This window comes from Nematolebias whitei, chromosome 5 (genome assembly GCF_014905685.2).
Source record: "Nematolebias whitei isolate Nwh7 chromosome 5, NemWhi1, whole genome shotgun sequence".
Lineage (NCBI taxonomy): Eukaryota > Metazoa > Chordata > Actinopteri > Cyprinodontiformes > Rivulidae > Nematolebias > Nematolebias whitei.
Window position 1 is genome coordinate 6,904,980 of NC_056502.1, and position 23,363 is coordinate 6,928,342.

Below are 23,363 nucleotides of genomic sequence, written 5' to 3' on the forward strand. Positions count from 1 at the left end.
GGGGGGGTGTCCTCGTGACTCAGTGAGACTACCTATATAAATAAAAAGGTTTAAAAAAATTCTGACCAGTGAAATTAGCAAACAGGTCACAGTGGACCAATGATGCTTGGTTTCATTGGTCCACTGTGACCTGTTTGCACAACGAGGAGGGGAGGAGAGAACGTTGGGGGCGGGGTTCCCCCTCACTTCCCCTCCCCGTTGTGCAGGAATTTCCCCCCTTCATGGGGCACAACAAAGTATTTGCAGCCACTCGAACTATGTGAATCATAAATCCAATTGCAAATTTGTTTCGAGGCAAAAGTTATGTTGAGAGCGACAATGAAAGAGACTGAGGACGAAAGTGATGATGTTTTTCTGAGGGGCTGTTCTATTCTGACAGTGAAGAAGACGGCTTTAGTGGTTTTAATGCACAGGAGGAAGATGAACAGTGTTCAAGGACTTGTCCTGATAGGCTACTGTTCAATGTTTCTTAAACCAGCTGTGTTGCAGGCACTGCTCAGAAAAAAAAAAAAACATTTACTGTACGTGTTTGTGCATGCTACTGATATGTTTTTAATTAAAAGTAAAAAAAAAAATATTTCTGTGTAAACATCTCATGTTACAATGTGGACACCGGCGGGTTTTAGACAAGTGTGACCTATATATGTACTTTTTAAAATTTTGTGGGTGTGGCTTATATTCAGGTGCGCTCAATAGTCCGGAAATTACGGCACTCATTTTCGTCTGCTTGTATATGGGTGGTCAATTAAATTGTGCAACTTCTGTGTGGAATTTTTTTTTAAAATAATGTCTTCCTATTTCTAGAAAACAATGTTTTAAAGAAAATAAAACCCAGTAAGTTCAAGATAAGCACATTAAGTAATTTTAGTCAAAGTAAAGGGGAATAAAGCAAATATAGATGCATACATAAGTGTATAAAACTGAAATAAACATTCTGATTCTTTGCTGGAGCTGGCACTTCATTCTCTTGGATCGTAACTCCCTGAAACATAATTTATTTATTCCACAGCACCCTTGTTCTACTTCTCTCAGAAATAGTTTTCAGTTGTTTAATAGCTTTCAGCCAGGCAGTCAAGAGCAGAATCAAACAAGAGCCGACCCAGACAAGGAAGAAAAACAAATCCTGAATCAAGATTTGGTTTCGGACTGAAAGAAAAACGTTAAAAAGTTTCTATCATCATAAAAACAGGATTCCTGGGAGTATGGACCTTTGGGGTGTTTCACCTCTGATTGATCATCACATGTTGCATACAACCCAAGTTTTTAGAAATTATTACTCAAATACCCATTAGCTGTTAGTTTTTAGTTTGCTTTTCTGCTGAACACCTCTGGCACAACTTTGTAAAGATCTGACACAATTCAGTGGGAATCAGCATTATGCTAATAGTCCCACCCTCGACTACGCTCGATTTGGTTTACTAATAATAACTTACAGCCACACAAGCCAGCGGGAAGGGGAGGACGTGAATGAACGCCTGGTGTGAGGAATGGAAAGGCTGTTTAAAATGAGCTCGCATGAAAGAATGGATCAGAGATGTGGAGGACACACCATTTTCTAGCAATATGACTCAGTCACACACTAATGAACCTGCTCAGATGGATAGCAGGAAAAGCAGAGTGAGAAGCAGAATATAGGAGTGGGGTCTTTATAATTTTCCACTCAGTTGCTGCCGTCTTACTGCAGGAACATCGAGTGAATGGATAAAAAAAAAAAAAAAACCTGTCCAAACATTCATTATTTAGGTTCTCATCTAGTAATTGAACACTGCGGCACTCAGAAGTTCTCATTTCTTTGTGCCACAGTCTGCACACAAATCAACAGCTTAGATCTCCTACATGTAGTTTGGTGGACTTATCAGAACAAATATCCTTGTTTGGGGCTGATCTAAATACAAGCCAACAAAAGTCCTGACCTCTAAGGGCTTTTATTTAAGTGCAATCATGTTTGACAAATTAGATTCAGATACGAGAGAGAGCACGGCACTTCAAACGCAACGAGAGCAGCACTCCACTTGTGGTGGATGCAAGTCTGAGGAGAGACCGTTTAATGATGAATAAAGAAGGCAGAATGCAAGAAAGAAAACGATCTGATAGAAAAATGACAAAAGAGTAAACACAGTGTAGGTCTGGCAAAAAGAAAGAAAGAAAGAGCAGTTTGTAAATTTGTCATCCTGTACTACCCAGACAGACATCTCTGTGAAAGTCTTGTTGCATTTTTAATAGCTACCATATTTTTTGCTATATAAGTCACATCTTTTTACATAAATCCACAAGTCCTGCGACTTGTACACTGAAACGACTAATATACGTTTTTTTGCCCCATATTTATAACCCAATTTATGTCTAAGATCTGACGATTTCATTCATTCTGACATGGAAAATATTGAACACTACCATTTTCAGCTGATAGAGGGCGCTCGAGTAATATGGAAAGCCAAGTGTCTCATTTATAGGTAAAAGTGGCTATTACGGAGACACTTGGCTTGCCATACCAAGCCACCTTTGTCGCTCGTCACAAATCGGCTTTTGAAATGCAGCTGATTTGACCAATATACTGCATTTATTAAGGAAAAGTTAAATTGAGACACACCTTTGCTATACGCTGATGAAAATTCTCAGTCATCCAGGACATGGTAAATCCAAAAATAGGTTAAAAAACAAAACAACTGGACTTTAATTGTAACTGAAGAGGTTTCGCTTCTCATGCAAGGAGCTTCCTTAATTTGAACAAAGAGTGTGGGATTCAAGTTATAAAGCAGAGGTGTTCTGTAAGCTCGCATAATGCAGATTGACACATGCAGATTGACCGCTCACTAACAAAGACCATAGCGATTCTCTGTTATGAAGAGCGAGAGGTCAGTCTGCATGCATTGAATTAAGAACGCTCCTCGGATGAGAAACGAAACATCGTCATTTACAAATAAAGTCTAGTTGTTTTGTTTTTAACCTTTTTTTGGATTCACCTTTGCTATAATTTCGAGCAAACAAATAATTGTTTTTAAGTGTAAATCTTGTTAAATTCTTGTCAAAGTCCTCTCATGCACGTTGCCGTGGCTGCCATTTGGTAGCCTATCGATTTTTGGCACAACACCAGCCCACATTTCCAGGTGGTCAGCGGCGACGCATAATCGATGCAACTTATACGGTGAAGTGACCGACCCCCCACTTTATTAGACATATTTGGACTGATGTGACTTATACGGCGGTACGACGTGTACGGTAGAAGTATGGTACATAATCCTAAATATATATTACACCGCAACAAGTTTTTAAAAAAAGTCCTATTTAGCTGATAAAGCAGATTACTATTTTATTTCCACAGATCATAAGACAAAACACTCCCTAAATAATGTTTAAATGAAAAATGTATCACAAAAGGGAGAATTTGCATTAAAAAAAATCAGCAGCTGTATTATAGAACAGTTTAAATGCTTTGTATGTGTTTTATTGAAAAAGAACTGCAAAGAAGCTACATTTCAGTCACAACAGAGACTCTTACCTGCTGTGGGATTATCTGATCAGATGACATGGCGAGATTGATTGCAAACACATGGTCCCTACAAAACAAAATACAGACATTAATGGGGGGTTTTCTTTCCAAGCTTTTATCTCGTCTTGATGCTTTCTGAACATTGATATCTGTAATATTTTCATCTATTTCACCCACAATGAAAGAAGAAATAAAAGCTTTGATTTCTCTTACTGAGATTCTTCACAGCTGCTCAACAACAACGTCTGGAAGGTGAAAAATAAAAAAATAAAAACAAGCAAACTTGGCCTTTTTGGCTTTAGGACCTCACAAAAGTTGTCCAAGCATTGACACAACTCGTATGAATCACTTTGTGAAGTGAGGCGTGCACTCTGCTGAATGCAGCTGTGGAAAATATTAGGCTAATTTAGAAATATTAAGGCTCTCCACACCGTTTGGATGGATTTTTTGGCACTAGCGGTGCTGCAGTTTGGTATGGAGCCAAAAAACGTAGGCAGAATTTATTTTACAGAAGAAACAAAAAGGCAGAGGTGGAGAAACGCTGTTCTTTGTATATAATTACCCTACAGCATTTAATCTAGGGAAAGCAATCTGGCCGAGGAAAGTAACAAAACATCTGAAGGGGTTTAACTGAAGGTGTGTTAAAAGCTTCTCAAAGTTTAATTTGGAGACATTTGACTTTAGCGTTACCATTTCTTCAAGACACTGACGTTGCATCAAAACCTACTTCTGCCTTGATACCACTTAAAGAAAGAGCAGTTTCTCCCCCCATCCTGCCAAGTTTTATCATTTCACCTGGTCCCTGCTATTTATACTTTGCTTGGTTTAACGTTTCTGTTAATAGTCTAAATGCTGACTCAGCATTCAAACTATATTTTACGTTATTTTGTCAGACATTTTTGCACAATGGGTGCAACTAAACTATTTTCCTACTTTACTTTGAGCCATTTATATTAATATATTAAAATTAGGGATGCACAATATTATCGACATGGTATTGGCATCAGCCAATATTAGTGTTAAAGTTAAATATCGGACATCGGCCATTCCATTAAAATAACTCACCGATATAAGACGCTGTTTTTGCGTGACAACCCAGTGACAAGGATACCTGCAGTGCCAGCACAACGTGATGTCACGCGCTCCTACCTGATCTGATCACGGCGGTGTGGAAGTTTTTTTTTTCCGTTGAGGATGTTGGATTCCCAAGATTTTTGGACTATGTTGAGCCTCACTACATCGCCCCCAGTCTGATATGTTTCTGACGAAGCCTTACCCGAGTTACAAGCCGCCATTTCCGACATCATTGAGAAGCTAATAGCTGATAGCACTTGGGTGAGTTTTACCACAGACATTTGGACATCGTGTTAGTCCTGTTAGCATGATTTGTCTTACAGCATAATGGATAGACAAAAACTTTAAACTTAAAAAGTCTGTCCTTCATGCACAAGAGTGCAGAGGATCCCACACTGCAGCTATAGGAACCTGGAACAAGTCTCCACAAGTGAGACAGCATCGCAGGTGACTAATGCTAATAAATAACATGTAACACTTTTCATTTAATATACGTTAAAGTACTATAAATATATGGCTATTATACAGACTATTTGTCACCAGCTCTTACAGCTGTTACACAATGTTTTTGTAGCAAATAAGACTAAATAAGAGGGCTATGTTCTGATAAAGGAAAGTATATAAAAAATATTGATATTGGCCAAATAAGTTTTAACATATCGGCATATCGGATATCTGTCAAAAATCCAATATCGTGCATCTCTAATTAAAATGCTTATTTAATTCTGGAAATGGGTGATGCAACTTTGGATTTTTACAACTTATATTTTTCTAAATATTTAACTTTAATTACGTTTTGTCTTCATACAAATACACAAACTTTTCTTCAGTTCAATTAAAATCAATCTTTGAAATTTCCTTCAACAAGCTTCATTTTTGTCTTCCGATGCTTCTTTTAGCTGTTATCTACTTTCAGCTTCTATATATGATAATTTGCTTATTTTGATTTTTAGCAAGCATTTTGCATTTTTCATCTTTTAGCTAATGTTTTGCTCCTTTAGTCATGTAGCCCTCAGCATCCAGGCTGCAATTTCAAATAAAATGCATTTTCTCTAGTTTTTACTTAGCCGTTTGTTTACTTATATTTTCAACTATACAAAAGAAAATGCATCTCGTAGAAAGTTTTTATTCTTCAGCAGCTTATTTAACCCACCTGGATGCTTAGTGACTGATGTCAAAGGCAAAATTAGTGCATTTGTTGTTTATAATTAAGCAGATGCTTTAGGGTATATTAGTTTAACCCATTAACAAAACATAAATAGGTTCAGATGTTGGAAACGGGTACAAAAATAAAATAAAAAAAATCACATATGTGGGCAGTTAACAGAAAACAAATATTAAAGGGAAAGAAAACGAAAACTGACCGGGCAGCGATGTAAAGCATGTGGTTGATTCTCAGCATACGTTGGAAGTCCAGGCCCAGGCGGAGTGTGTCGTTGTCTGACATGAGCCCCTGGAAGCTGGGGTAGAGGTACGAAGCTGCACGGATCAAAAGATGAAGATAACGGTCATGAAACTTGCATAAACTCTCAGCTTTTGTTTGAAGATGTACTTTAATCCTGACAATTATTCGCTTTTCCTATTACACCGTCATCGCTTATAACAACAAACATTTACCATATTTGTATCATATGCTTACTGTTATATAACAACAACAAAAAAAAAAAATGTACATAATTCACAATTTAGTAGAAACAATCCCTATCCAAGAGGTTACCATCTAGGACACTGTGCTCATAAGCCAGAGCTAATACAGTATGCTAATGTGAACTTGTGGAGGTGGAAGAGCAGGGAATAACAATGATTAAAAAGAAAGACATCCTAAGATGCAAATTAAGCAGTTGTGTCACAGAAGTCAATCTGATTTAAATAAACGCCTCTTGGTAAGCATTTGTGCACAGACGTGTCTGGGGACTGAGCCAAGCAGGGACAAGGAAACAAAAGTATTTCAGCAGAGTCTCACTGTCTGGGTCAAGCCACATTTAAATAGCAGTCATCTGTTTCCCAGGTTACAGAAGTTCAACTTTAAGTCATCATCAATGAAATTTAAATAGCTTCACCTTGCAAAAGAACGTCTAAAATACTGAAGGGGGAAAAAAAAAGCATATAATTTAGGAGAAATCAGGTGTGCTCATGCATAAAGTGTGTGGGTGAAATAGCACAAAAATTGCAAGATAAGATGAACCTGGCGAGGTGGAGCGAACAGAAAGAGCGATACATCAGCTCTGTGTTCCATTAGAGCAGATATTCTTCATGTAAATTTCTCTTCTCCTCCTCGTTTCTAGCAGCGCATTAACTCGCAGGATGGAGATGTTTGAACAACGAGTGCTAAAGTCCAGGACTTTAACTGAAAAAAAAATGACAGCCTGTCAGCAGATTGGCATCTCTTTTAAAAACTGTTCAAAAAATAAAAGACAAAGCTTGAAGCAAAATTAAAATGAGCCCGCCTCAAAACTGATGCCAAGCCTTTGTCCACTTAAGACTTATTTTTTGGTGCTTTTGTTTAACTATTTTAAACTAAACATTAATTAAAATGAAGTTAATAAAGCTCTGAACTTGTAAATAACTTACTAAGTGCCCCCCCTGCCTCTCTTTTGACCTGGGCTGCTTAATTAACAATCCCCACTAGAATTACAGCCCAACCCAAAATTAGCCTCTTTACGGAGAGTCCCCCAAACCACTTGTGTCAAATCAACTGTTAAAAATCTGAAAGCCTAATGACTGGTTAAGTGCTGGACTTTGCTGTGCAGTCTGGTGAAAGAACGTCCAACGTTTAAACGCACGTCCTGCAGTCCTGTCGCTAGAAAATGAGGATTTCTGATTGCATTTGAGAACTTTCACATCCTGTGTGACACGGAGGCAACCGGGTCCCTGGAGGCAAAAGTGACGAGGCAGCTAATGGAGGTCAGATAACTTTCAGACTTTCCAGGCAAAAGACCAAAAACCTTCACTGAGCTGCAACATCAAAACACAGACTCGGACTCAACCAAAACATATCAAGCAAAAAGAAAAAAAAAGTATATTTATTATTTATTTATTATTATTTATTTATAAAGACTATTTATTCATCCATCCATTATCTTTACCCGCTTCTTCCTTTAAGAAAATGAATTCACTATTAATTATTTAAATTTTCAATTTATCTGCTTTTAAATGAGAATACAGTAGTACATCGAAACTTCACGGGTCGTTTATCGTGGACTCGCTCTATAGCAGTTTTTCAAAATAAGATTGGACATGACAAACAATTGGCTGGTTGATGGATGAGCCGCACGACCGGCATGAGACTTTTATTTAAAATAAATTATTTTAAATTATTTAGCACCTGTGTGCAGCCCAAGCTGCAGAAAAAAAGCTTTCTCCTGCAGTGCGTCATATCTCTGCTCTGCAGTGGAGAAGTGGGCGTGGCCAAGAGCACTGGCAGGTGGAAGAGAGCAGCCAGAGGCAGAGAGCTAACACCATGACATTCTGTTCTCTCTTTTAGAGCCTTTAGAGTTTAGTAACATTGTTTAGAACATTGCAAGTGTGTAGGAAGGGTTTAAAATGCCTTAACAATTATAATTGTGTGTATATATATATATATATATATATATATATATATATATATAAAAACTACTACTTACTACTTGAATTACTATTCCTACTTCTCGATTTTTCACTTATCAGGGAACAAACAGATCCCCGTGATAAATGGACTACTGTATAACCAAATAACTCAACTTTGAGAAATGTATCTAACAAAACTATATGTACAGTATATACATATTTAATTAATTAAATTAATTAATTTAATTAATAATGAGAGTGCCAAGGGAGGAGGTGTGGTATTGCATGAGAAAATCTGGAGTGGCAGAAAAGTATATTAGACTGGTACAGGACATGTATAAGGACAGCAGGACAGTGGTGAGATGTACTGTAGGAGTGACAGATAGCTTCAATGTGGAGGTGGGAGTGCATCAAGGATTGGCTCTGAGCCCCTTCTTGTTTGCTCTGGTGATGGACCGACTAACAGATGAGGTCAGGCAAGAATCCCCGTGGACTATGATGTTTGCAGATGACATCTGTGGTGAGAACAGGGAACAGGTGGAAGAGAACTTGGAGAGGTGGAGGTATGCACTTGAAAGAAGAGGAATGAAAGTCAGCTGTAGTAAGACAGAGTACATGTGTGTGAATGAGAGGGAGGAGGTGGAACAGTGAGGCTACAAGGAGCAGAGGTCACAAAGGTGCAGGACTTCAAGGACTTGGGGTCCACTGTCCAGGAAAATGGGGAATGTGGTAAAGAGGTGAAAAAGAGAGTCCAGTCAGGATGGAGTAGATGGAGAAAAGTTTCAGGAGTGATTTGTGACAAAAGGGTGGCAGCAAAGGTCAAAGGAAACGTTTACAAGACAGTGGTGAGACCAGCTATATTGTATGCATATTTTGTATGTTGCTTTGTGTGTTGTCTGTTGTTCTGTCTGTACAGCACTTTGGCTGACCTTGTAGCTGTTTTAGGTGCTCTATAAATAAAATGGTATGGTATGGTCTGGAGACAGAAGCACTGACAAAAAGACAGGAGACAGAACTGGAAGTGGCAGAAATGAAGATGTTAAGGTTCTCCTTAGGAGTGACAAGGATGGATAAGATTAGGAACAAGATCATCAGAGGTACAGCACAGGTTGAACAACTGACAGATAAAGTTAGAGAGGCCATACTGAGATGGTTTGGACATGTCCAGAGGAGCGACCGTAGGTATATTGATAGAAGGATGTTAGAAATGCAGCTGCCAGAAAAAAGACAAAGAGGAGATCTATGGATGCAGTTAGAGAGGACATGGAGGTAGTTGGAGTGAGGACAGAGGACGCAGAGGACAGAGTGAGGTGGAGGAGGATGACTCACTGTGGAGACTCCTGAAGAGGGAAAAGCCGAAAGAAGAAGAAGAAGATATATTTAATTAATTGTTCATAGTGGCAAATCAACTCTCTTTGAATTCATATCACGTTCCAGGGAACAAATACTTATTAAAAGTTTAAAAGGTTTTGGTTTGTAGTAATGTTCAGTAAACCCTTAAATATGACTTTATGTTCAAATTATTGCGTGATTGATTGAAAGAGAAACATTTTAAAATGTCAATGCTCTCTTGTGTATTTATAGTGGAGCTATTGACTGCTCTCTCACCACATCCTTTTACTACCTAAGATCATTAGTGTGGAAAAGTGCACGTTTTCATCAACAAGGCTTCTGTTTATTCCATTAGACGTGCACTGAATCATCAATCATTACCATCCTGGATTATGCATATTGGTATTTAACCACTTTTATCAAATCATCACCAGCTGATGACTTCTCGTTGGTCCACTGTAACCTTTACCTGTACCTTTAAATGTTCGAGTCATGTCACAAATAATGTCTTCTGGGCTTTGTTGCTGCTGTGCAGTAAAAGTGAAGCGAGATCCTGCGTCCTGCACTGCAACTCACTGCATTCTGCCAAATCTTTTTATAAGCAGTAAAAGTCGTTGGAGCATTTCTGAAACTGCATAAAATAAATATCTACCTTAAAGCAGCTCATAGTCAACACGTTATGGTGATGAACTGGCTTACACAAAAAGCTATGAAATAAATAGTGTGTAAAACAGCCAGTAAATGCTTCATAGTCTGTTTTCAGGTTAGTTTAACGATCCAGGACAACGAGGGGTTCTGAAGTCCTGCAGAGAAGACGAGATAGGGCATCACGTTTTCTGAACTCACCCAGGAGTACGATTGCAAAAGTCAAATCATTTGATAGTCATGGGTTTCCTTCATCATGTTCTTTGACAAACTATAAAAGTATAAAACACGGTATGGATACATCCCTAGTTCCACAAAAATAAGTCCATAAATGGCAGCTGAGTATAAACAAGTTAAGCAAGACATATCTGCACCAACTTAGGATTTACAGTCCACACAATCCACTACCGATAAAGTTATGATGCCAACAGGTTTAGTCTTTTCCCCGCACAAGGAGTCATTTAGATATGATTTCAAAGACTTCCTTTTTACAAAATACTACAATTTATTACAGATGTACCAAAGTTATAAGGGACCTTGCGCCGTGCTGTCACTTGCTAGAGTCAGAGGTGACAAATTGCTCCCATTACACCTGGGACGGAGCTCCAAATATAGCACTATTAGTGCACTATTTCTGCTAATGCTTGCATTACTCTCTTCCAGATAGATCAATTACAGTGTGTGGGACATGGTCCCAGCCACCTCGTAAATCCATTACGGCCCATAACAGTTACTAGCCAAGACCTCTACTGAAGACCGCTCTGATGAGATGTCAGGTATTTGTCTTTTATGATAAAAAAAAAAGTGTTACGGATGTCAAATGTTTTAGCCAAAACCAAATCTCATGTTTTAGTATTTTTATGCTTGGATGTAATTTTTCATTAAGGAGTGGTGGCACAGAGGTTAGAGATGGTGAGCCTGTGATCGGAAGATCGCTGGGTCAACTCCCAGTACAGACATCAAAATGTGGGTGGGAAAAGTGAAGCACCCACACCTGTCTCCACCCTCATTTGCCCCACTCTGGGCCCTTCAGCAAGGCCTTAACCCCCAACATCTGCTCCCCCGGGCACCCTAGATGTAGCTCTCTGCTCCACACAGAGGGCTGTGGTAGCTCGGTGGTCTGTGGTTGCGTCAGGACTCAGGAAGGGCATCCGGTATAAAAATAATTGCCAAGTCTTTGTGCGACTTAGTTCGCTGTGGCGACCCCTAAAGAAGGGATTCAAGGATTCAAGGTTCTTTACCATCATTCGCATCACTTGTCCCTTTTAAAAGGGAGTTTTTCCTTCCCACTGTTGCCACTGTGCTTGCTCAGGATGGGAAACTGCGACGAAGTGAAGATTTAACGTGTCTGCTTGCTTCCTTAGATAGAGAACTTTACTAATTGGCTTTTCTATGCATGTGAATGTTCCTGTAAAGTGCCCTGGGACAACTTCATCGTGATTTGGCACCGTATAAATAAACTGAATTGAATTGAATTGGTACATGAGGTGGAACGAAACTGAGTAAACAGAGCCCCCAGTTGCATCCAATAAAAGTATAAAATGTAAAAGAAGAAATCTAAAATATGAACAAAGAAAAACATGAACTAAAAATACGCTAAGCACTAGTAGTACAAAAACAATATGTCGAACAGCAGCCGAAAGAAGAAGAATGTACTTTTTCATTAGATTCTATTTACCGTAATTGGAAACTGATAATTGTGGTAGTCAGTTCAAACAAAGTATAAAGAAACTACCGTAAATTAGTTGTCAGGCTGTTTTCCTGTTCTCCAAACTGCTCTCACTTCGAGTTTTCAGGGCAGGCAGCTTGATTCAAGCATCTCTTAAGGGCTCAGCATACTCCATCCGTAGTGACAAAATCGTCTCTTATTGTCGTAGTTGCGTGATGAAAACAGCGTCATTTTATTCTCAGAGCAGTTTCTCCCGCCCCTTCTCCACACAAGGTCCAAGGTTAACTTTTCTCACAGGTGTATGCATCAAGTATTGTGTGATTGGTCAGAAGTTTGTGGGCGTGTTCGTCACTGCAGAAATGCACCTGGACATTCAGCTGAATGACCCCTCAAACACACTAAATTAGTCAAATGACCAAAAACTCCTGGATGGAGATTGTGCAGACATCATATATGGAAGTGAGTGGAGCTTTCTTCAGATAAATTTGTGGCCAGATGATGGCTGCAGGGATGGAGTGGAGACTTGGCGGGAAGAAACCCGTACGGTGATGCAGCGGGAGGGGTTTCTCAGGCGTTCTGCACCTGTGTCTTGTGGACTATGAAAGGTGTGCATGAAAACAAACATCCTGCAACCACGTGACCTCGAGTCGACTGCTCGGCTTTGGATGGAGCACGCTGGGCCCTTTAGTTTTCCGTTTATTTGACACTTTTGAATAACTGGAATCGTTATGACTCATTAGGTTGTATAATGGATAAAAGTCAAAACATTTAAATTTTCAAGTAGCTTGTCTGCTGATTCCTCCAAAAGGTACAACTGATCTAAAACAATTACAAATCACTTCCTTTCTCCTATTTGTCAGATAGATTTAGTCTGTGCCAAGCTGCTGTTTTATACAAACTGTTTGTGAAGAGTCTGAATCTTTATGGACAATCTGGCTAACGAGCTGCAACATGAAATGGAAACTAACAATTCTACAAACTTTTCAAAGATTAAGATTATTTTCAGTGACCAAAAACTCAAAAATATGCTTTTATAAGGAAAGAGTGCACACGTGGACAAGACTCAAACTTCAACTGAGAGTTCAGCAGACAGGCGGACAAGTGGAACTACAAAATTATGTATTTGACAGTTTAGGACTACAAACCTACAAATAATCGCAACATGTTTTGTTTGCACATTCTTTTATGCCTCACACTCATTTTTACACTAGAAAGTAAACAAGTAAACACACTGATTCACATCCAAGGAACAAAGCCAGCCTTGTAAACATTTCATTGTTGCAAATGTGGCCTTAAACACATCCTCCACCCTGAGCCGTGTCCCCCAGTGATGAGACATAATGCCTTTGTGACCATCACCTTGTATTACATGTACTCTTGCAATAATGGTCACCATGGCAACACAACAGACTTGACACTTACATTCTCTTCCCACAATGCTGATTGGTTCCAGGTCTTGGGGAAATGGTGCTGCTCCTGAGGACAGCTGAGGTAAAAAGGCAACTACAGTGAGAGCCAGGAAGGCTGGCAGGATGGGCTGAGGCAGTTTGGGCATCAGCCTCATGTTGGCAGAAGAAGGGGGACGTCACCAGAAACACATGGTCCACAACAGACTCCCCAAGTCCACCTGAGAACAAACACAGAATGATCAAGGTTAGAATGATAGTTAAATCTGGCACGCCTGACTTTCAAACGCATCACAGAATCAGTCCTATGATCAGTTAAATCAGTCTTTATACATTTACTAATTCCAACAGCACCACCTCATTTATCCTCCCATTACAACATCTTGATGGCAGTTTAAAGAAGTTAGGACAGGGCACTTGGTTTTTATGGTAAATCTTGAAAGAAGTTGACTATTTTTTATGTTGTGAATTAAATTTAGCTAGGAAATTCATCATGGCATAAAAAAAAAAAATAAAGAGAACCTGAGACTCCTGACTTCAACATTTTGCTCGTCTGAGACGCAAACAAAAAAAAAAGGACAATAATTCATCATTCACGTTCAACTACACAGTAACAGAGCTGGACAGAAGGTTGAGGGAATTATCAGTATATCAGCAGCAGCGTAGCAGGACAGTTGCAGATAGAGAGCGGAGCATTGTTGTATTCATTCAACCTTTATTTAGACAGGTAAATCCCATTGAGCCTCGAGGACTCATTTACAAGAGAGACCTGATTGTATGCGTACTGTGTGGACACGGAGACTCTGTGGTTTGTTTGGACCACCCATTGTAAGCTACAGGTCATGAACTTTAAGGACAGGAAGGTGTAAACATATTACTGACTTTTGTGTCGTCCCAAATTTCCACTTCAGAAGCAAACAACTTTAAACTACTTATGACTTATGATTAATTATTTTAGCAACTGAGTTGTCCTCCTGCTTTTAGACTTATCATCTGCTTTTGACACCGTGGACCATAACATCTTACTTTGTCGTTTGAAGCAATTGGTGGGGGGTGGGGACAGCGGTACTGGACTGGTTTAGGTCCTACTTAGCAGAGCGTACTTTCTGTGTCTGCCTTGGTGACCATGTGTTCTCCTCTGCTCCCCTCTTGTTTGGGGTTCCACAGGACTCAGTCTTAGGTCCCCTCATCTTCACACTGTACCTGCTCCCTCTTGGCAAAATATGGGATCTCCTTTCATTGTTACGCAGATGATGCACAGATCTATGTCCCGCTAAAGAAAAATGACAAACTCTATGGCCCCTCTGTGTTCATGTCTGGAGGACATCAAAGCCTGGATGGCTGTGAACTTCTCAAAGTTCAATGAGGGAAAGACTGAGGTGATGGTCTTTGGAAGCTTCACTGAGATTCCCAATGTGGATGTTTGTTCCTTGGTCCAGTATATCGGGCCAACTGTTACAAACTTGGGGGTCAAAGTCGATGATGGACTAAAGTTAGAAAATCACATCAGAGCAGTTGTTAAAACTAGTTTTTTTTTTCCAACTGAGGCAGCTGGCTAAAGTAAAGCAGATTCTTTCCAAGCGTCATTTTAAAACAGTAGTTTATGCCTTTGTGACCACTCGGCTGGACTACTGTAACATAATCTACACAGGATTATTGAGCATGCATCAGGATATAATCTACACAGGAATCACTGATCCATGCATCTCTCAGCTTCAGAGGGTACAGAACGCTGCTGCATGGTTTTTAACTGGCACACGAAAGTTTTACCACATTTCACCTGTTTTAGCCTCCCTGCACTGGCTGCCCGTACATTCCAGGATTCATTTAAAAATCATTTTATTTTATTTGCTTTTAAAGCTCTTAATGGACTTGCCCCGCCCTATCAGTCTGAATTGCTACATCTGTACAGCCTCTCAATCCCTCAGGTCATGTGATCAGCTGCTCCTGAGTGTGCCAAAGACAAAGCGTAAGCTCAGAGAAGACCGTGCTTTTGCTGTGACAGCTCCTAAACTGTGGAACGACCTACCCTTGATCATCAGACAGGCCTCTTCCCCGTCCGTTTTTAAATCCCTTCTTAAACCCATCTCTTCTCATTGACCTTTGACACCATCCGAGACATCGACTTTTAATAATTTGAATCGCTTTTTATTATCCGATTGTATGATTGCTTTATGATGTGTCCTGTATGTGTACAACTTTTATTATGTGACTTTTAATCATTTTAATCTTTTTAATTATCTGACTGTATTATTGTTTTATTATGTGTACAGCACGTTGGTCCTGTGGGTGTTGAAAGTGCTCTATAAATAAAGCTGGCATGGTATGATTACTCTTTATTTCTAATTATATAAATAAGACTTAATTAAAATTATTTTATCTGAAGGATACGTGTTAAATACACAAAATTCTATGTCTATTGGTGGGCAGCAATCACATTTGTTCCTGTAAATAAACATTTTACAGTTTGGTTTGACATTTTATTATTGTTCTATATTACAGCATGTTCTGTTATTATATTATAGCATGCTGATGTGTCTGCTTGGAAGAATAACTGAAAGTTAACCTGTGGTGATCAAATATTTATTGTATATATATATTTATTGTATATATATATATGTGTGTGTGTGTGTGTGTAACCCTGATGTTCTGTTCTTTCCTCTCATTCAGATGTGCATTAATTTATTGAAATTTGGCATAGACACATTTGACACAAATCGGCTCTGAAGAAAAAGAACATGGAGGATATAACTAAACATAGTAGCTGAGCTGTGAACACAGAGATTAGTATATATGACAAATTAAATTAGCCTGGCAACCAGACGACTGTTCTTTATTGTGATTCATCACCAGAAAAAATAAAAACTACAGAATTAAACTAAGAAAATTAGTAAAATATGTAAAAAAAAATATATATATATATTTGATGGCATACATTTAAAGACACATACATAATAAATTGTTTAACAAACAAGCTTTTAGTTATTTTAAAAATGATAAAATATTGCAGTTTACTGCGTGTGTTGATCTAACTTCAGAATGTGATGACCTGCATCCAGACAGTTTATTTGGGCAGAATCTCCCTTCGTGCTTTCAAAGTTCATGAACTGTCAGTTGGAATAAGACTTGGGCGCCACACTCTATTTTTAGTAAAAGCAGAAAATAAAGTCCAACGAGATATGAAACATCACTGAAAATAGTTTGCTTCATCTAAATGTAGGGGAAGAGCTGCATTTAGCAACGAGGCCAAGCAATGGTTGCAATCCCACAATGTGAGAAAGCAAGAGAGAGCCTGCTTGTGTTACTTTGTGAATGACAACAGTTTGTGTGGCAGCCGGTGGCTCTAAATAATAATATTTTTGATAGATTGGCTTCGTACGCCATGAGTTGAATATTTTTTCCTGCCAGAGAGGGCAGTCATTTGCACAAACATATTGTTATAGTAGTATTTATCAAATGGATAAATAAACAAAAAAAATCTCAAAATGTTAAAAAACACCCAAAATACCAAATAAAACGACTGTTTTAGGAGAAGAAACAAATGTTAAAAAGTCCAACAGTACTCAGCTAACCTGCTTCTGTTTTGAATATGCAGCCGTCCAGCCAGAAGCAGCAGATTCAGGGAACAGGAATCATTCTGAAATCATTGACAATCCACTTAGTTCAACAAAGGCAGCCAGCAGAGTGATGAAGCACGCTAAACAAGACAACCAGAGTAAATACAAGAGCACACTTACTCCACAAGCCAAGATTCTCAGATCACGCAGCCTGTTAAGGATTCCATTTTTTCCTCTACTGGTGGTATGCAATTTTTTAACGAGCTCATTTGAAATGTTGAGGAAATGCACAATAGCCATGTCAAGAGAGGGATTCAGGATTTATAGAGATGTTCTTGTTTCATTACGTCTCTAGACAAACCTGCCAGTCAGCCACAAAACCCAGAAAGACTGAGGCAGACAATATTACCAACACCCTGTAATAAACTCACAAACAAAATGTTCCGTTGCTGCTTGGCTTCGAAGAACTGGTTCATCTGAAATGTTTAATTTTCTAGAGGAGAACCAGTCAACAAAGCAGCTACTCAAATGGTAAACGGACTGTACTTATATAGCACTTTTCTATGTTATCGACATACTTAAAGCTCTTTAGACTACAATCTGCGCCTCATTTACCCATTCATACAGCACTCTGACTAGATCTCTACAAAGAATAATCAGAGCTTTATCACAATCATACACCGATGGGACAAACATCGGAGGCAATGAGGGGTTCAGTGTCTTGCCCAGAGACACATGGGCATGTGACTGCTTGTGGAATCGAACCCCCAACTCTCCTATTGGAGGACGACTGCTCTAAACACTCAAGTACAACATTATTTGTTTCATATTTGGGACAGTATTTTGACTGAGTTATGATTTTATTCAATGTAGCAACTTGTTTGAGAAATGCTTTGGGCATTTGTACAAATTATGAGTCACTTTAAGACACTCAGACGTAAATAATGTGTCCTCGTTGAAACAAATTTCATGGTATTGCACCGATTGTCTGCTAAATTTGAATAAAGTCCAGATCTACAATAAGCACATTAGTGAATAAACAAAACTGATATTAAAAGTTAAGCTTTGAACTGGGCTTTTGTTCTTCAGAATTCATCTGTATCCAGATTTTGTAAAATTGTTGCCCAACTTTTGACCTTTTTCCAGCATGAGTTGATCCAGCAAGAACACATGAGCTGCTGATGTTTACCTGTGATGTAAATGCATGACTGACACATCCCTCACCAGAATAATGTCTTAATTCAACCAGTCAGTTGGTGCCTGTGTCTGTGGAGGGAGTGGATGGTGAAGAGCTGACAGCTGTCAAAGGGAAATAAGCCATCCCATGTTTGCTATTTGTGTTGAAGGATTTGGCTGGTAGGGCTCCAATCATTTTGTTTTTAATGAACTGGACTTGTTAAGCCATTAAGAAGCCATTGGCAGCAGAGGATAAAAGTTTCTGGGAACCTGGGGTCCTTCATTGATTATCTGACATTCACTTGGATTAGCAAACAGCCTTGTGTCTGTGGATTTATATGACATCTCCTCAGACTTTACTTGGCTGATGCACGAAGAAGACATATAAAATAGAGCTTTGTCTTTAGTGGTTGGCATGGATAAGGCCATAAAGCCATTTATATTCATACATCATCTTTTGCAAGTAATCTTTTTATGTTTTACTGGCCCCACTTGGTCAAACATAACAGCCCAATAAAAAGTCTAATTTAAAATCCAAATTTCAATTTTAACCTCAATCAAGTACACTGCCTTTCATGCACCTGCAAACACTTGGGAGATCTATTTTCTGCCAACACCTGCTGCACAGCGCTGAAAAGCAGAGAATAATTCCAAAGCCGAACAGCCTTCTGGTATTTTCCTCACTTCTCTGGTGCTCCAGTGGTGGGAAGCCTAATCCACTTGAATGTGATAGCCACAAAATAGAATATTCCTCTCACCTCTCAGAGCATGGATATCTCTAAGCTTCTGGGCTGTTGAAATGCTTGAAGCCACACTGCCCTTCACTCTGACATACTGGTATATACACCAGTCAGCAAAATGACTGAGCGCATCCCTCGACTCCTTGATAATTTACAACATAATTAGGCACATTAGCCTCTGGTCTCTGCAGACCAACATAAAGTGGGCTTTTACGCAGGGTGATCTAATAAGGACATGTGGATATCAGAGGATAAGCAAGTCAAGTTGAGGGTATCTTAAAGGACAATATTTAACTGAACTGAATTAAGACGCTTTTATAATGTAATCTTCTGCACTGAACAGGACTTACACCCCTTAATTTGCAACTCGTCAAACTTGTTGTTTGTCTTAAGAGAAGTTTTACTAAAGTCCTAGAAGCTTTCAAAGTTTTTCTTCAACCTTTGACTGCTTGTTCACTCTTTTTTTCTGGCGAGAAGGTGGTCTACAGCTACAGGTACTTAGGTCTGCACGTGGATGACGATCTCAGCTGTGGCAACAACAACAACACCAGCCTGATCAAGAAAGCTCATCAGACTCTACTTCCTCAGGCGGCTGAGACGAGCTGGTCAGAGAAGCTCAGTCCTCGCCTCCTACAGATTTGCAGTGGAGAGCATCCTGTGCTCCTGCATCAACGTGTGGCATGGAGGCTGCACAGCTGCAGAAAGAAAAGCTTTGCAGAGAGTGGTGAAGGCTGCACAGAAGTCTGTTGGAGTCATTCTCCCCACCATCACAGACATTTACACCTCCAGATGCAGGAAGAGGGCCACCTGCATCATGAAGGACCACACTCACCCAGCACACACAACTTTTTTGCCCCGCTCCCCTCAGGCAGGAGGTTGAGGAGCATTAAGTGTAGAACCACTAGACTGAAGAACAGCTTCTACCCTGAAGCTGTTAGACTCATGAATATCTAACCAGGATAATCACTGTGAAAAATCACATGTTGCTGCTGATCTGTTTCATGTTGCTGCTGATCTGTTTCATGTTGCTGCTGATCTGTTTCATCTTGCTGCATTCATTCGTGCTCATGTGCTCACACAGACTCATGTTCATGCTGCTGTTCGGCGTATTGTTTTTGTACTACTAGTGCTTAGCGTATTTTTAGTTAAACATTTTTCTTAGTTCATATCTTAGATCTTATTACTGTTTTTCTTTTACATTTTATACTTTTGTTGGATGTAACTGGGACCCTGTGCACACAATTCAGTTCCACCTCATGTGCCACATGTGATGCGGACGACAAGAAAGAAGCTTGAATCCTTTTTTGTCCAGTCTTTGTCCCTGACCATTGAAGCATATTAGAAAAGAACTTATTAGAAAGTAAACAAGAGGAGAACAAAAACTGAAGTGTCAAACCTAAGAACTTTATCTACAGCATATATCGAGCATCTGAAACACTGATCTTGAAGAAATAAAAGGAACAATTCCAGCAAATACTTGAAACAGAACCTGAAAGACATAGCATCCTTTAGTTGATAATCAAATATGCACCAAGTGTTTGGCCAATGATGCTTTGGGGATTACCTTGTCAATGCTAAAATTATGTTTTGTTTTGGTCAGAAAGTTGTTGTCAGGTTATATCTTTACTGCATTTTTAGATTCAGCCACAAAAACAGAGACAAATTGGGTTTAATGTTGCTTACAACAAAGTTTCGAAGATTCAATATAAAAAAAAAGGTTACTTCCAAAGTCATTTGCTTAAACACAACAGTTTATCTTTTAAATTTGAACTTTTTTCACGACTGAACGATTTTTGGGTCAGAGTTAAATGGCTTCAGAAAAGTGTTTCTGAAAATGGTCACGTACAGAGACTGAAAATGTGAGGAAAGGAAGCCAGTGTTCAAAGAAAAACTTTCAGAAAGATTGCTCAAGAATGCTTCAAAAGATTACAAGTCTGACTCCTGGGGTGCAAATCTACAAAATAAGGGACAATTCAAGACCTTGGCACACAGTATGCTGTTTGTCAGGTTCCAATAAATAGTCTATGGCACTACTTATACCTCCATTAATTGGCTCCAATGGACTTCTAAATTAAATAAATATCTGTACAGAGCATTATACAAAGGAGAGGCACTAAACATAAAAATACAATTACCGCACAGAAATAAAATTGAGTTCTATGGATGTCTTATGATGCCAGCATATACTTAATGCTCTTATTGCCTAATGGTTATTCCTAAAACAACCACATGGGAGTTTTAATGTGACAGGAAGAAAAATGGGGCAGACATTAATTTCCCAAATCACTAAGTGAACAAATTTTGCAAATGGCATTACATTTTCTGTGATAAAAATAGGATATATCTTGCTTAATAATTTAATTTATTGTTGTTTTGTTTGTTTTCTAGCACAAACTTGTCACCTTCTTTCTACCTCCCATGTGTTGAGGTTGTGCCTCGTGAAAAACAATCCTGTCTAATAAATCAGAGCAATGAACGCCTACCACACACACATCCACCCCAACCTAAGATGATTTAAACCACTTCAATGCATGACTAAGTTAATTAACACAATGCACAACTTACACATGAGAGAGGATTGTCAAACAATCATGCTCAAAATAATTGAGTTTTTTCACTATTAAAAAAAATACATTAAAGTGAAGAAATTATGTTACAATATATCATCACTGATTCAAATAAATGTTCCAATTAGGGTTTAAACCCACTGACTTTTGATTACCAGACCACCCACTGACCTATCGCAGCTACACATGGACTCACCACAGAACGGGTTAAATAAATCAGAATCAACTTTATTGTCATTGTACAGTTAAGTACAGCGACATTTTGTTCCATAGAGCAATCTGAAGTATAGACGGAAGTGTACTGGAGCTCTCTCACACCATGTTCTTGACACAGGGCATGATGTATGGTAGTACAAACAATCTACCTCAGCAAGCAACAAACAGAGACAGAATACATTTTGTGAGTGTGGAGGGGGGACAAGACAGTGATAGTCTGAACACTTCCAGATAGTTTCCATAGTTCTGATAAAGATGTTACAGTGTATCTCAGCTGGTCCACTCTGATAAGGGTCCACAAATGTGTTTTTTTTATTTTTTGGGAGGGGGTGAGCAGGGGGCGAGCAGGGCTTCTTGATTTATGTATCCACCAGGAGCAATTTGAGATAAGTTGGCCTATCCAAGGCCAGCGGGGAGGCCAAATTCAGATAAACAACAATTGTTTTGGGCAGGCAGACTCTACTGACATGTCTGCCTTCAGTTCTGCTGGAACACTCAATGGTGAATCTAAACAGCCAGATTTGTGGACATTCTGCTGGTCCGTGCTTGTTAGCCTTCTCCAAGGTTGATTCCTCCATGCCAGCGAGTCCTAGGAGCTGCAAGTGGGTCACTGATTCTAAGAAATTGCGTCCAGCTTACGGTTCAGCTTGAAAAACATATTAGTCTGAGAGCTCAAAACATGGAGCAATCCTTCATATAAGGCAGACAGATTTACTATTGCTGAAACTGTTGCTAATTAGTAGATATCCCAGTTTTCTGCTGATTCCAAAAAGCAGAAACCCTGTTAACATAAATCCAATTATGTATGGATGAGAGTTCTCCTGCACCCCGTCTTCCAGTGGAGAAAATATAATCAATTCTGTTGATAGACCAGCCGACCAGATCCATAATAAATTTTTGATTTGTAAGATGTGTAAAGCAGAGCTGTCATTTCTAACCTGAACCCGGAGCCCGGCCCCGCCCGACCTGGATTCAGACCAGACCAGACCATAATGTGCTTAATGTGCGAGTCAGTTCAGTGTCAGGCTTTTTATTGCATCAGGGACGCGCGTGGCCGACGATCCAATTATATGCCAAAATGAATTGCCATACAATCACCTGCTGCACGCAGCCATTTGACCGCACACTGACCGGCCGGTTAAAAAAGGTAAAAATGTTCAGTTAAGCCTCAGATGGACTACTGCCAGCGATCCATCAGCCCAAATGGACGTTCATTCAGCTGCTGCACACAGCAGACGTGCGCGGTGGACAACCCAAACAGGTGAGATCACAAAATATCCAATATGTCAGAGCAGGGTTCAATGCAGACAGAAGCAGGGGAAGCATTTAATGCACTTTGATGGCTCCTCAGCTCCGATCTTCTGCCCCTTTACTCAGCCGTGCGTGTCCGTCGAACATTAGTAACAGTCGGTGGTATAAGCAGTCAAAGCTAAATTAAAAATGCTTTTTTTTGGGTTCGGTCCTGTAACTACTGTTAATTTGTCAGATCGGGTGAGGTTTGGAGCTGATGGCTGCGAGCTGGGGCTGGGTCGGATTCGATTTTTTGTACCCGAGTGCAACTCTAGTGTAGAGAGGCTCTGAGATTCACAGGACAAGAGCAAAAGCAGGAGAGGAGGCAGGAGAGGGAAAGAGTGCGTACATTTTCGTCGAGAACAAGAGGGAAAAACTATAAAACCCTTCCATGTTGGCAAACAGGTCCGTTTCCTGTCTTCAACTTTCTGTTCAGGCCTCCTCTGTCTGCTGCAGATGGATTTAAACAGAACGTCTCCACGACACAGCAGGTTTTGCTGCAGCTATTCCCGAGTTTGAGATCATGTCAGGTCAAGTGTTAGACATTGTATTAATGTGCTAAAAACAACTGAATGTGTCCACAGGGCAGAAAATGGAATGCCCCAAATGAAATTCTATTATCAAGTTGGCCGTTTGAATCATTGGTGAAATGTTC

At 39.5% G+C, this 23,363-nt stretch overlaps 1 protein-coding gene across 1 annotated transcript in view; it reads right to left on the reverse strand.

The window, feature by feature from the left end:
- Nucleotides 1–23,363, reverse strand: part of sema6e (sema domain, transmembrane domain (TM), and cytoplasmic domain, (semaphorin) 6E) — a 193,360-nt gene that overhangs the window by 74,724 nt on the left and 95,273 nt on the right. Inside the window, exons 5-7 of the mRNA XM_037676120.1 lie at nucleotides 13,179–13,383; nucleotides 5,929–6,043; nucleotides 3,500–3,557 (exon numbers count right to left, since the gene is read on the reverse strand). Coding sequence (XP_037532048.1) covers nucleotides 3,500–3,557; nucleotides 5,929–6,043; nucleotides 13,179–13,320 — 315 coding nt within the window. The 5' untranslated portion in view covers nucleotides 13,321–13,383. The remainder of the gene's footprint in view (nucleotides 1–3,499; nucleotides 3,558–5,928; nucleotides 6,044–13,178; nucleotides 13,384–23,363) is intronic.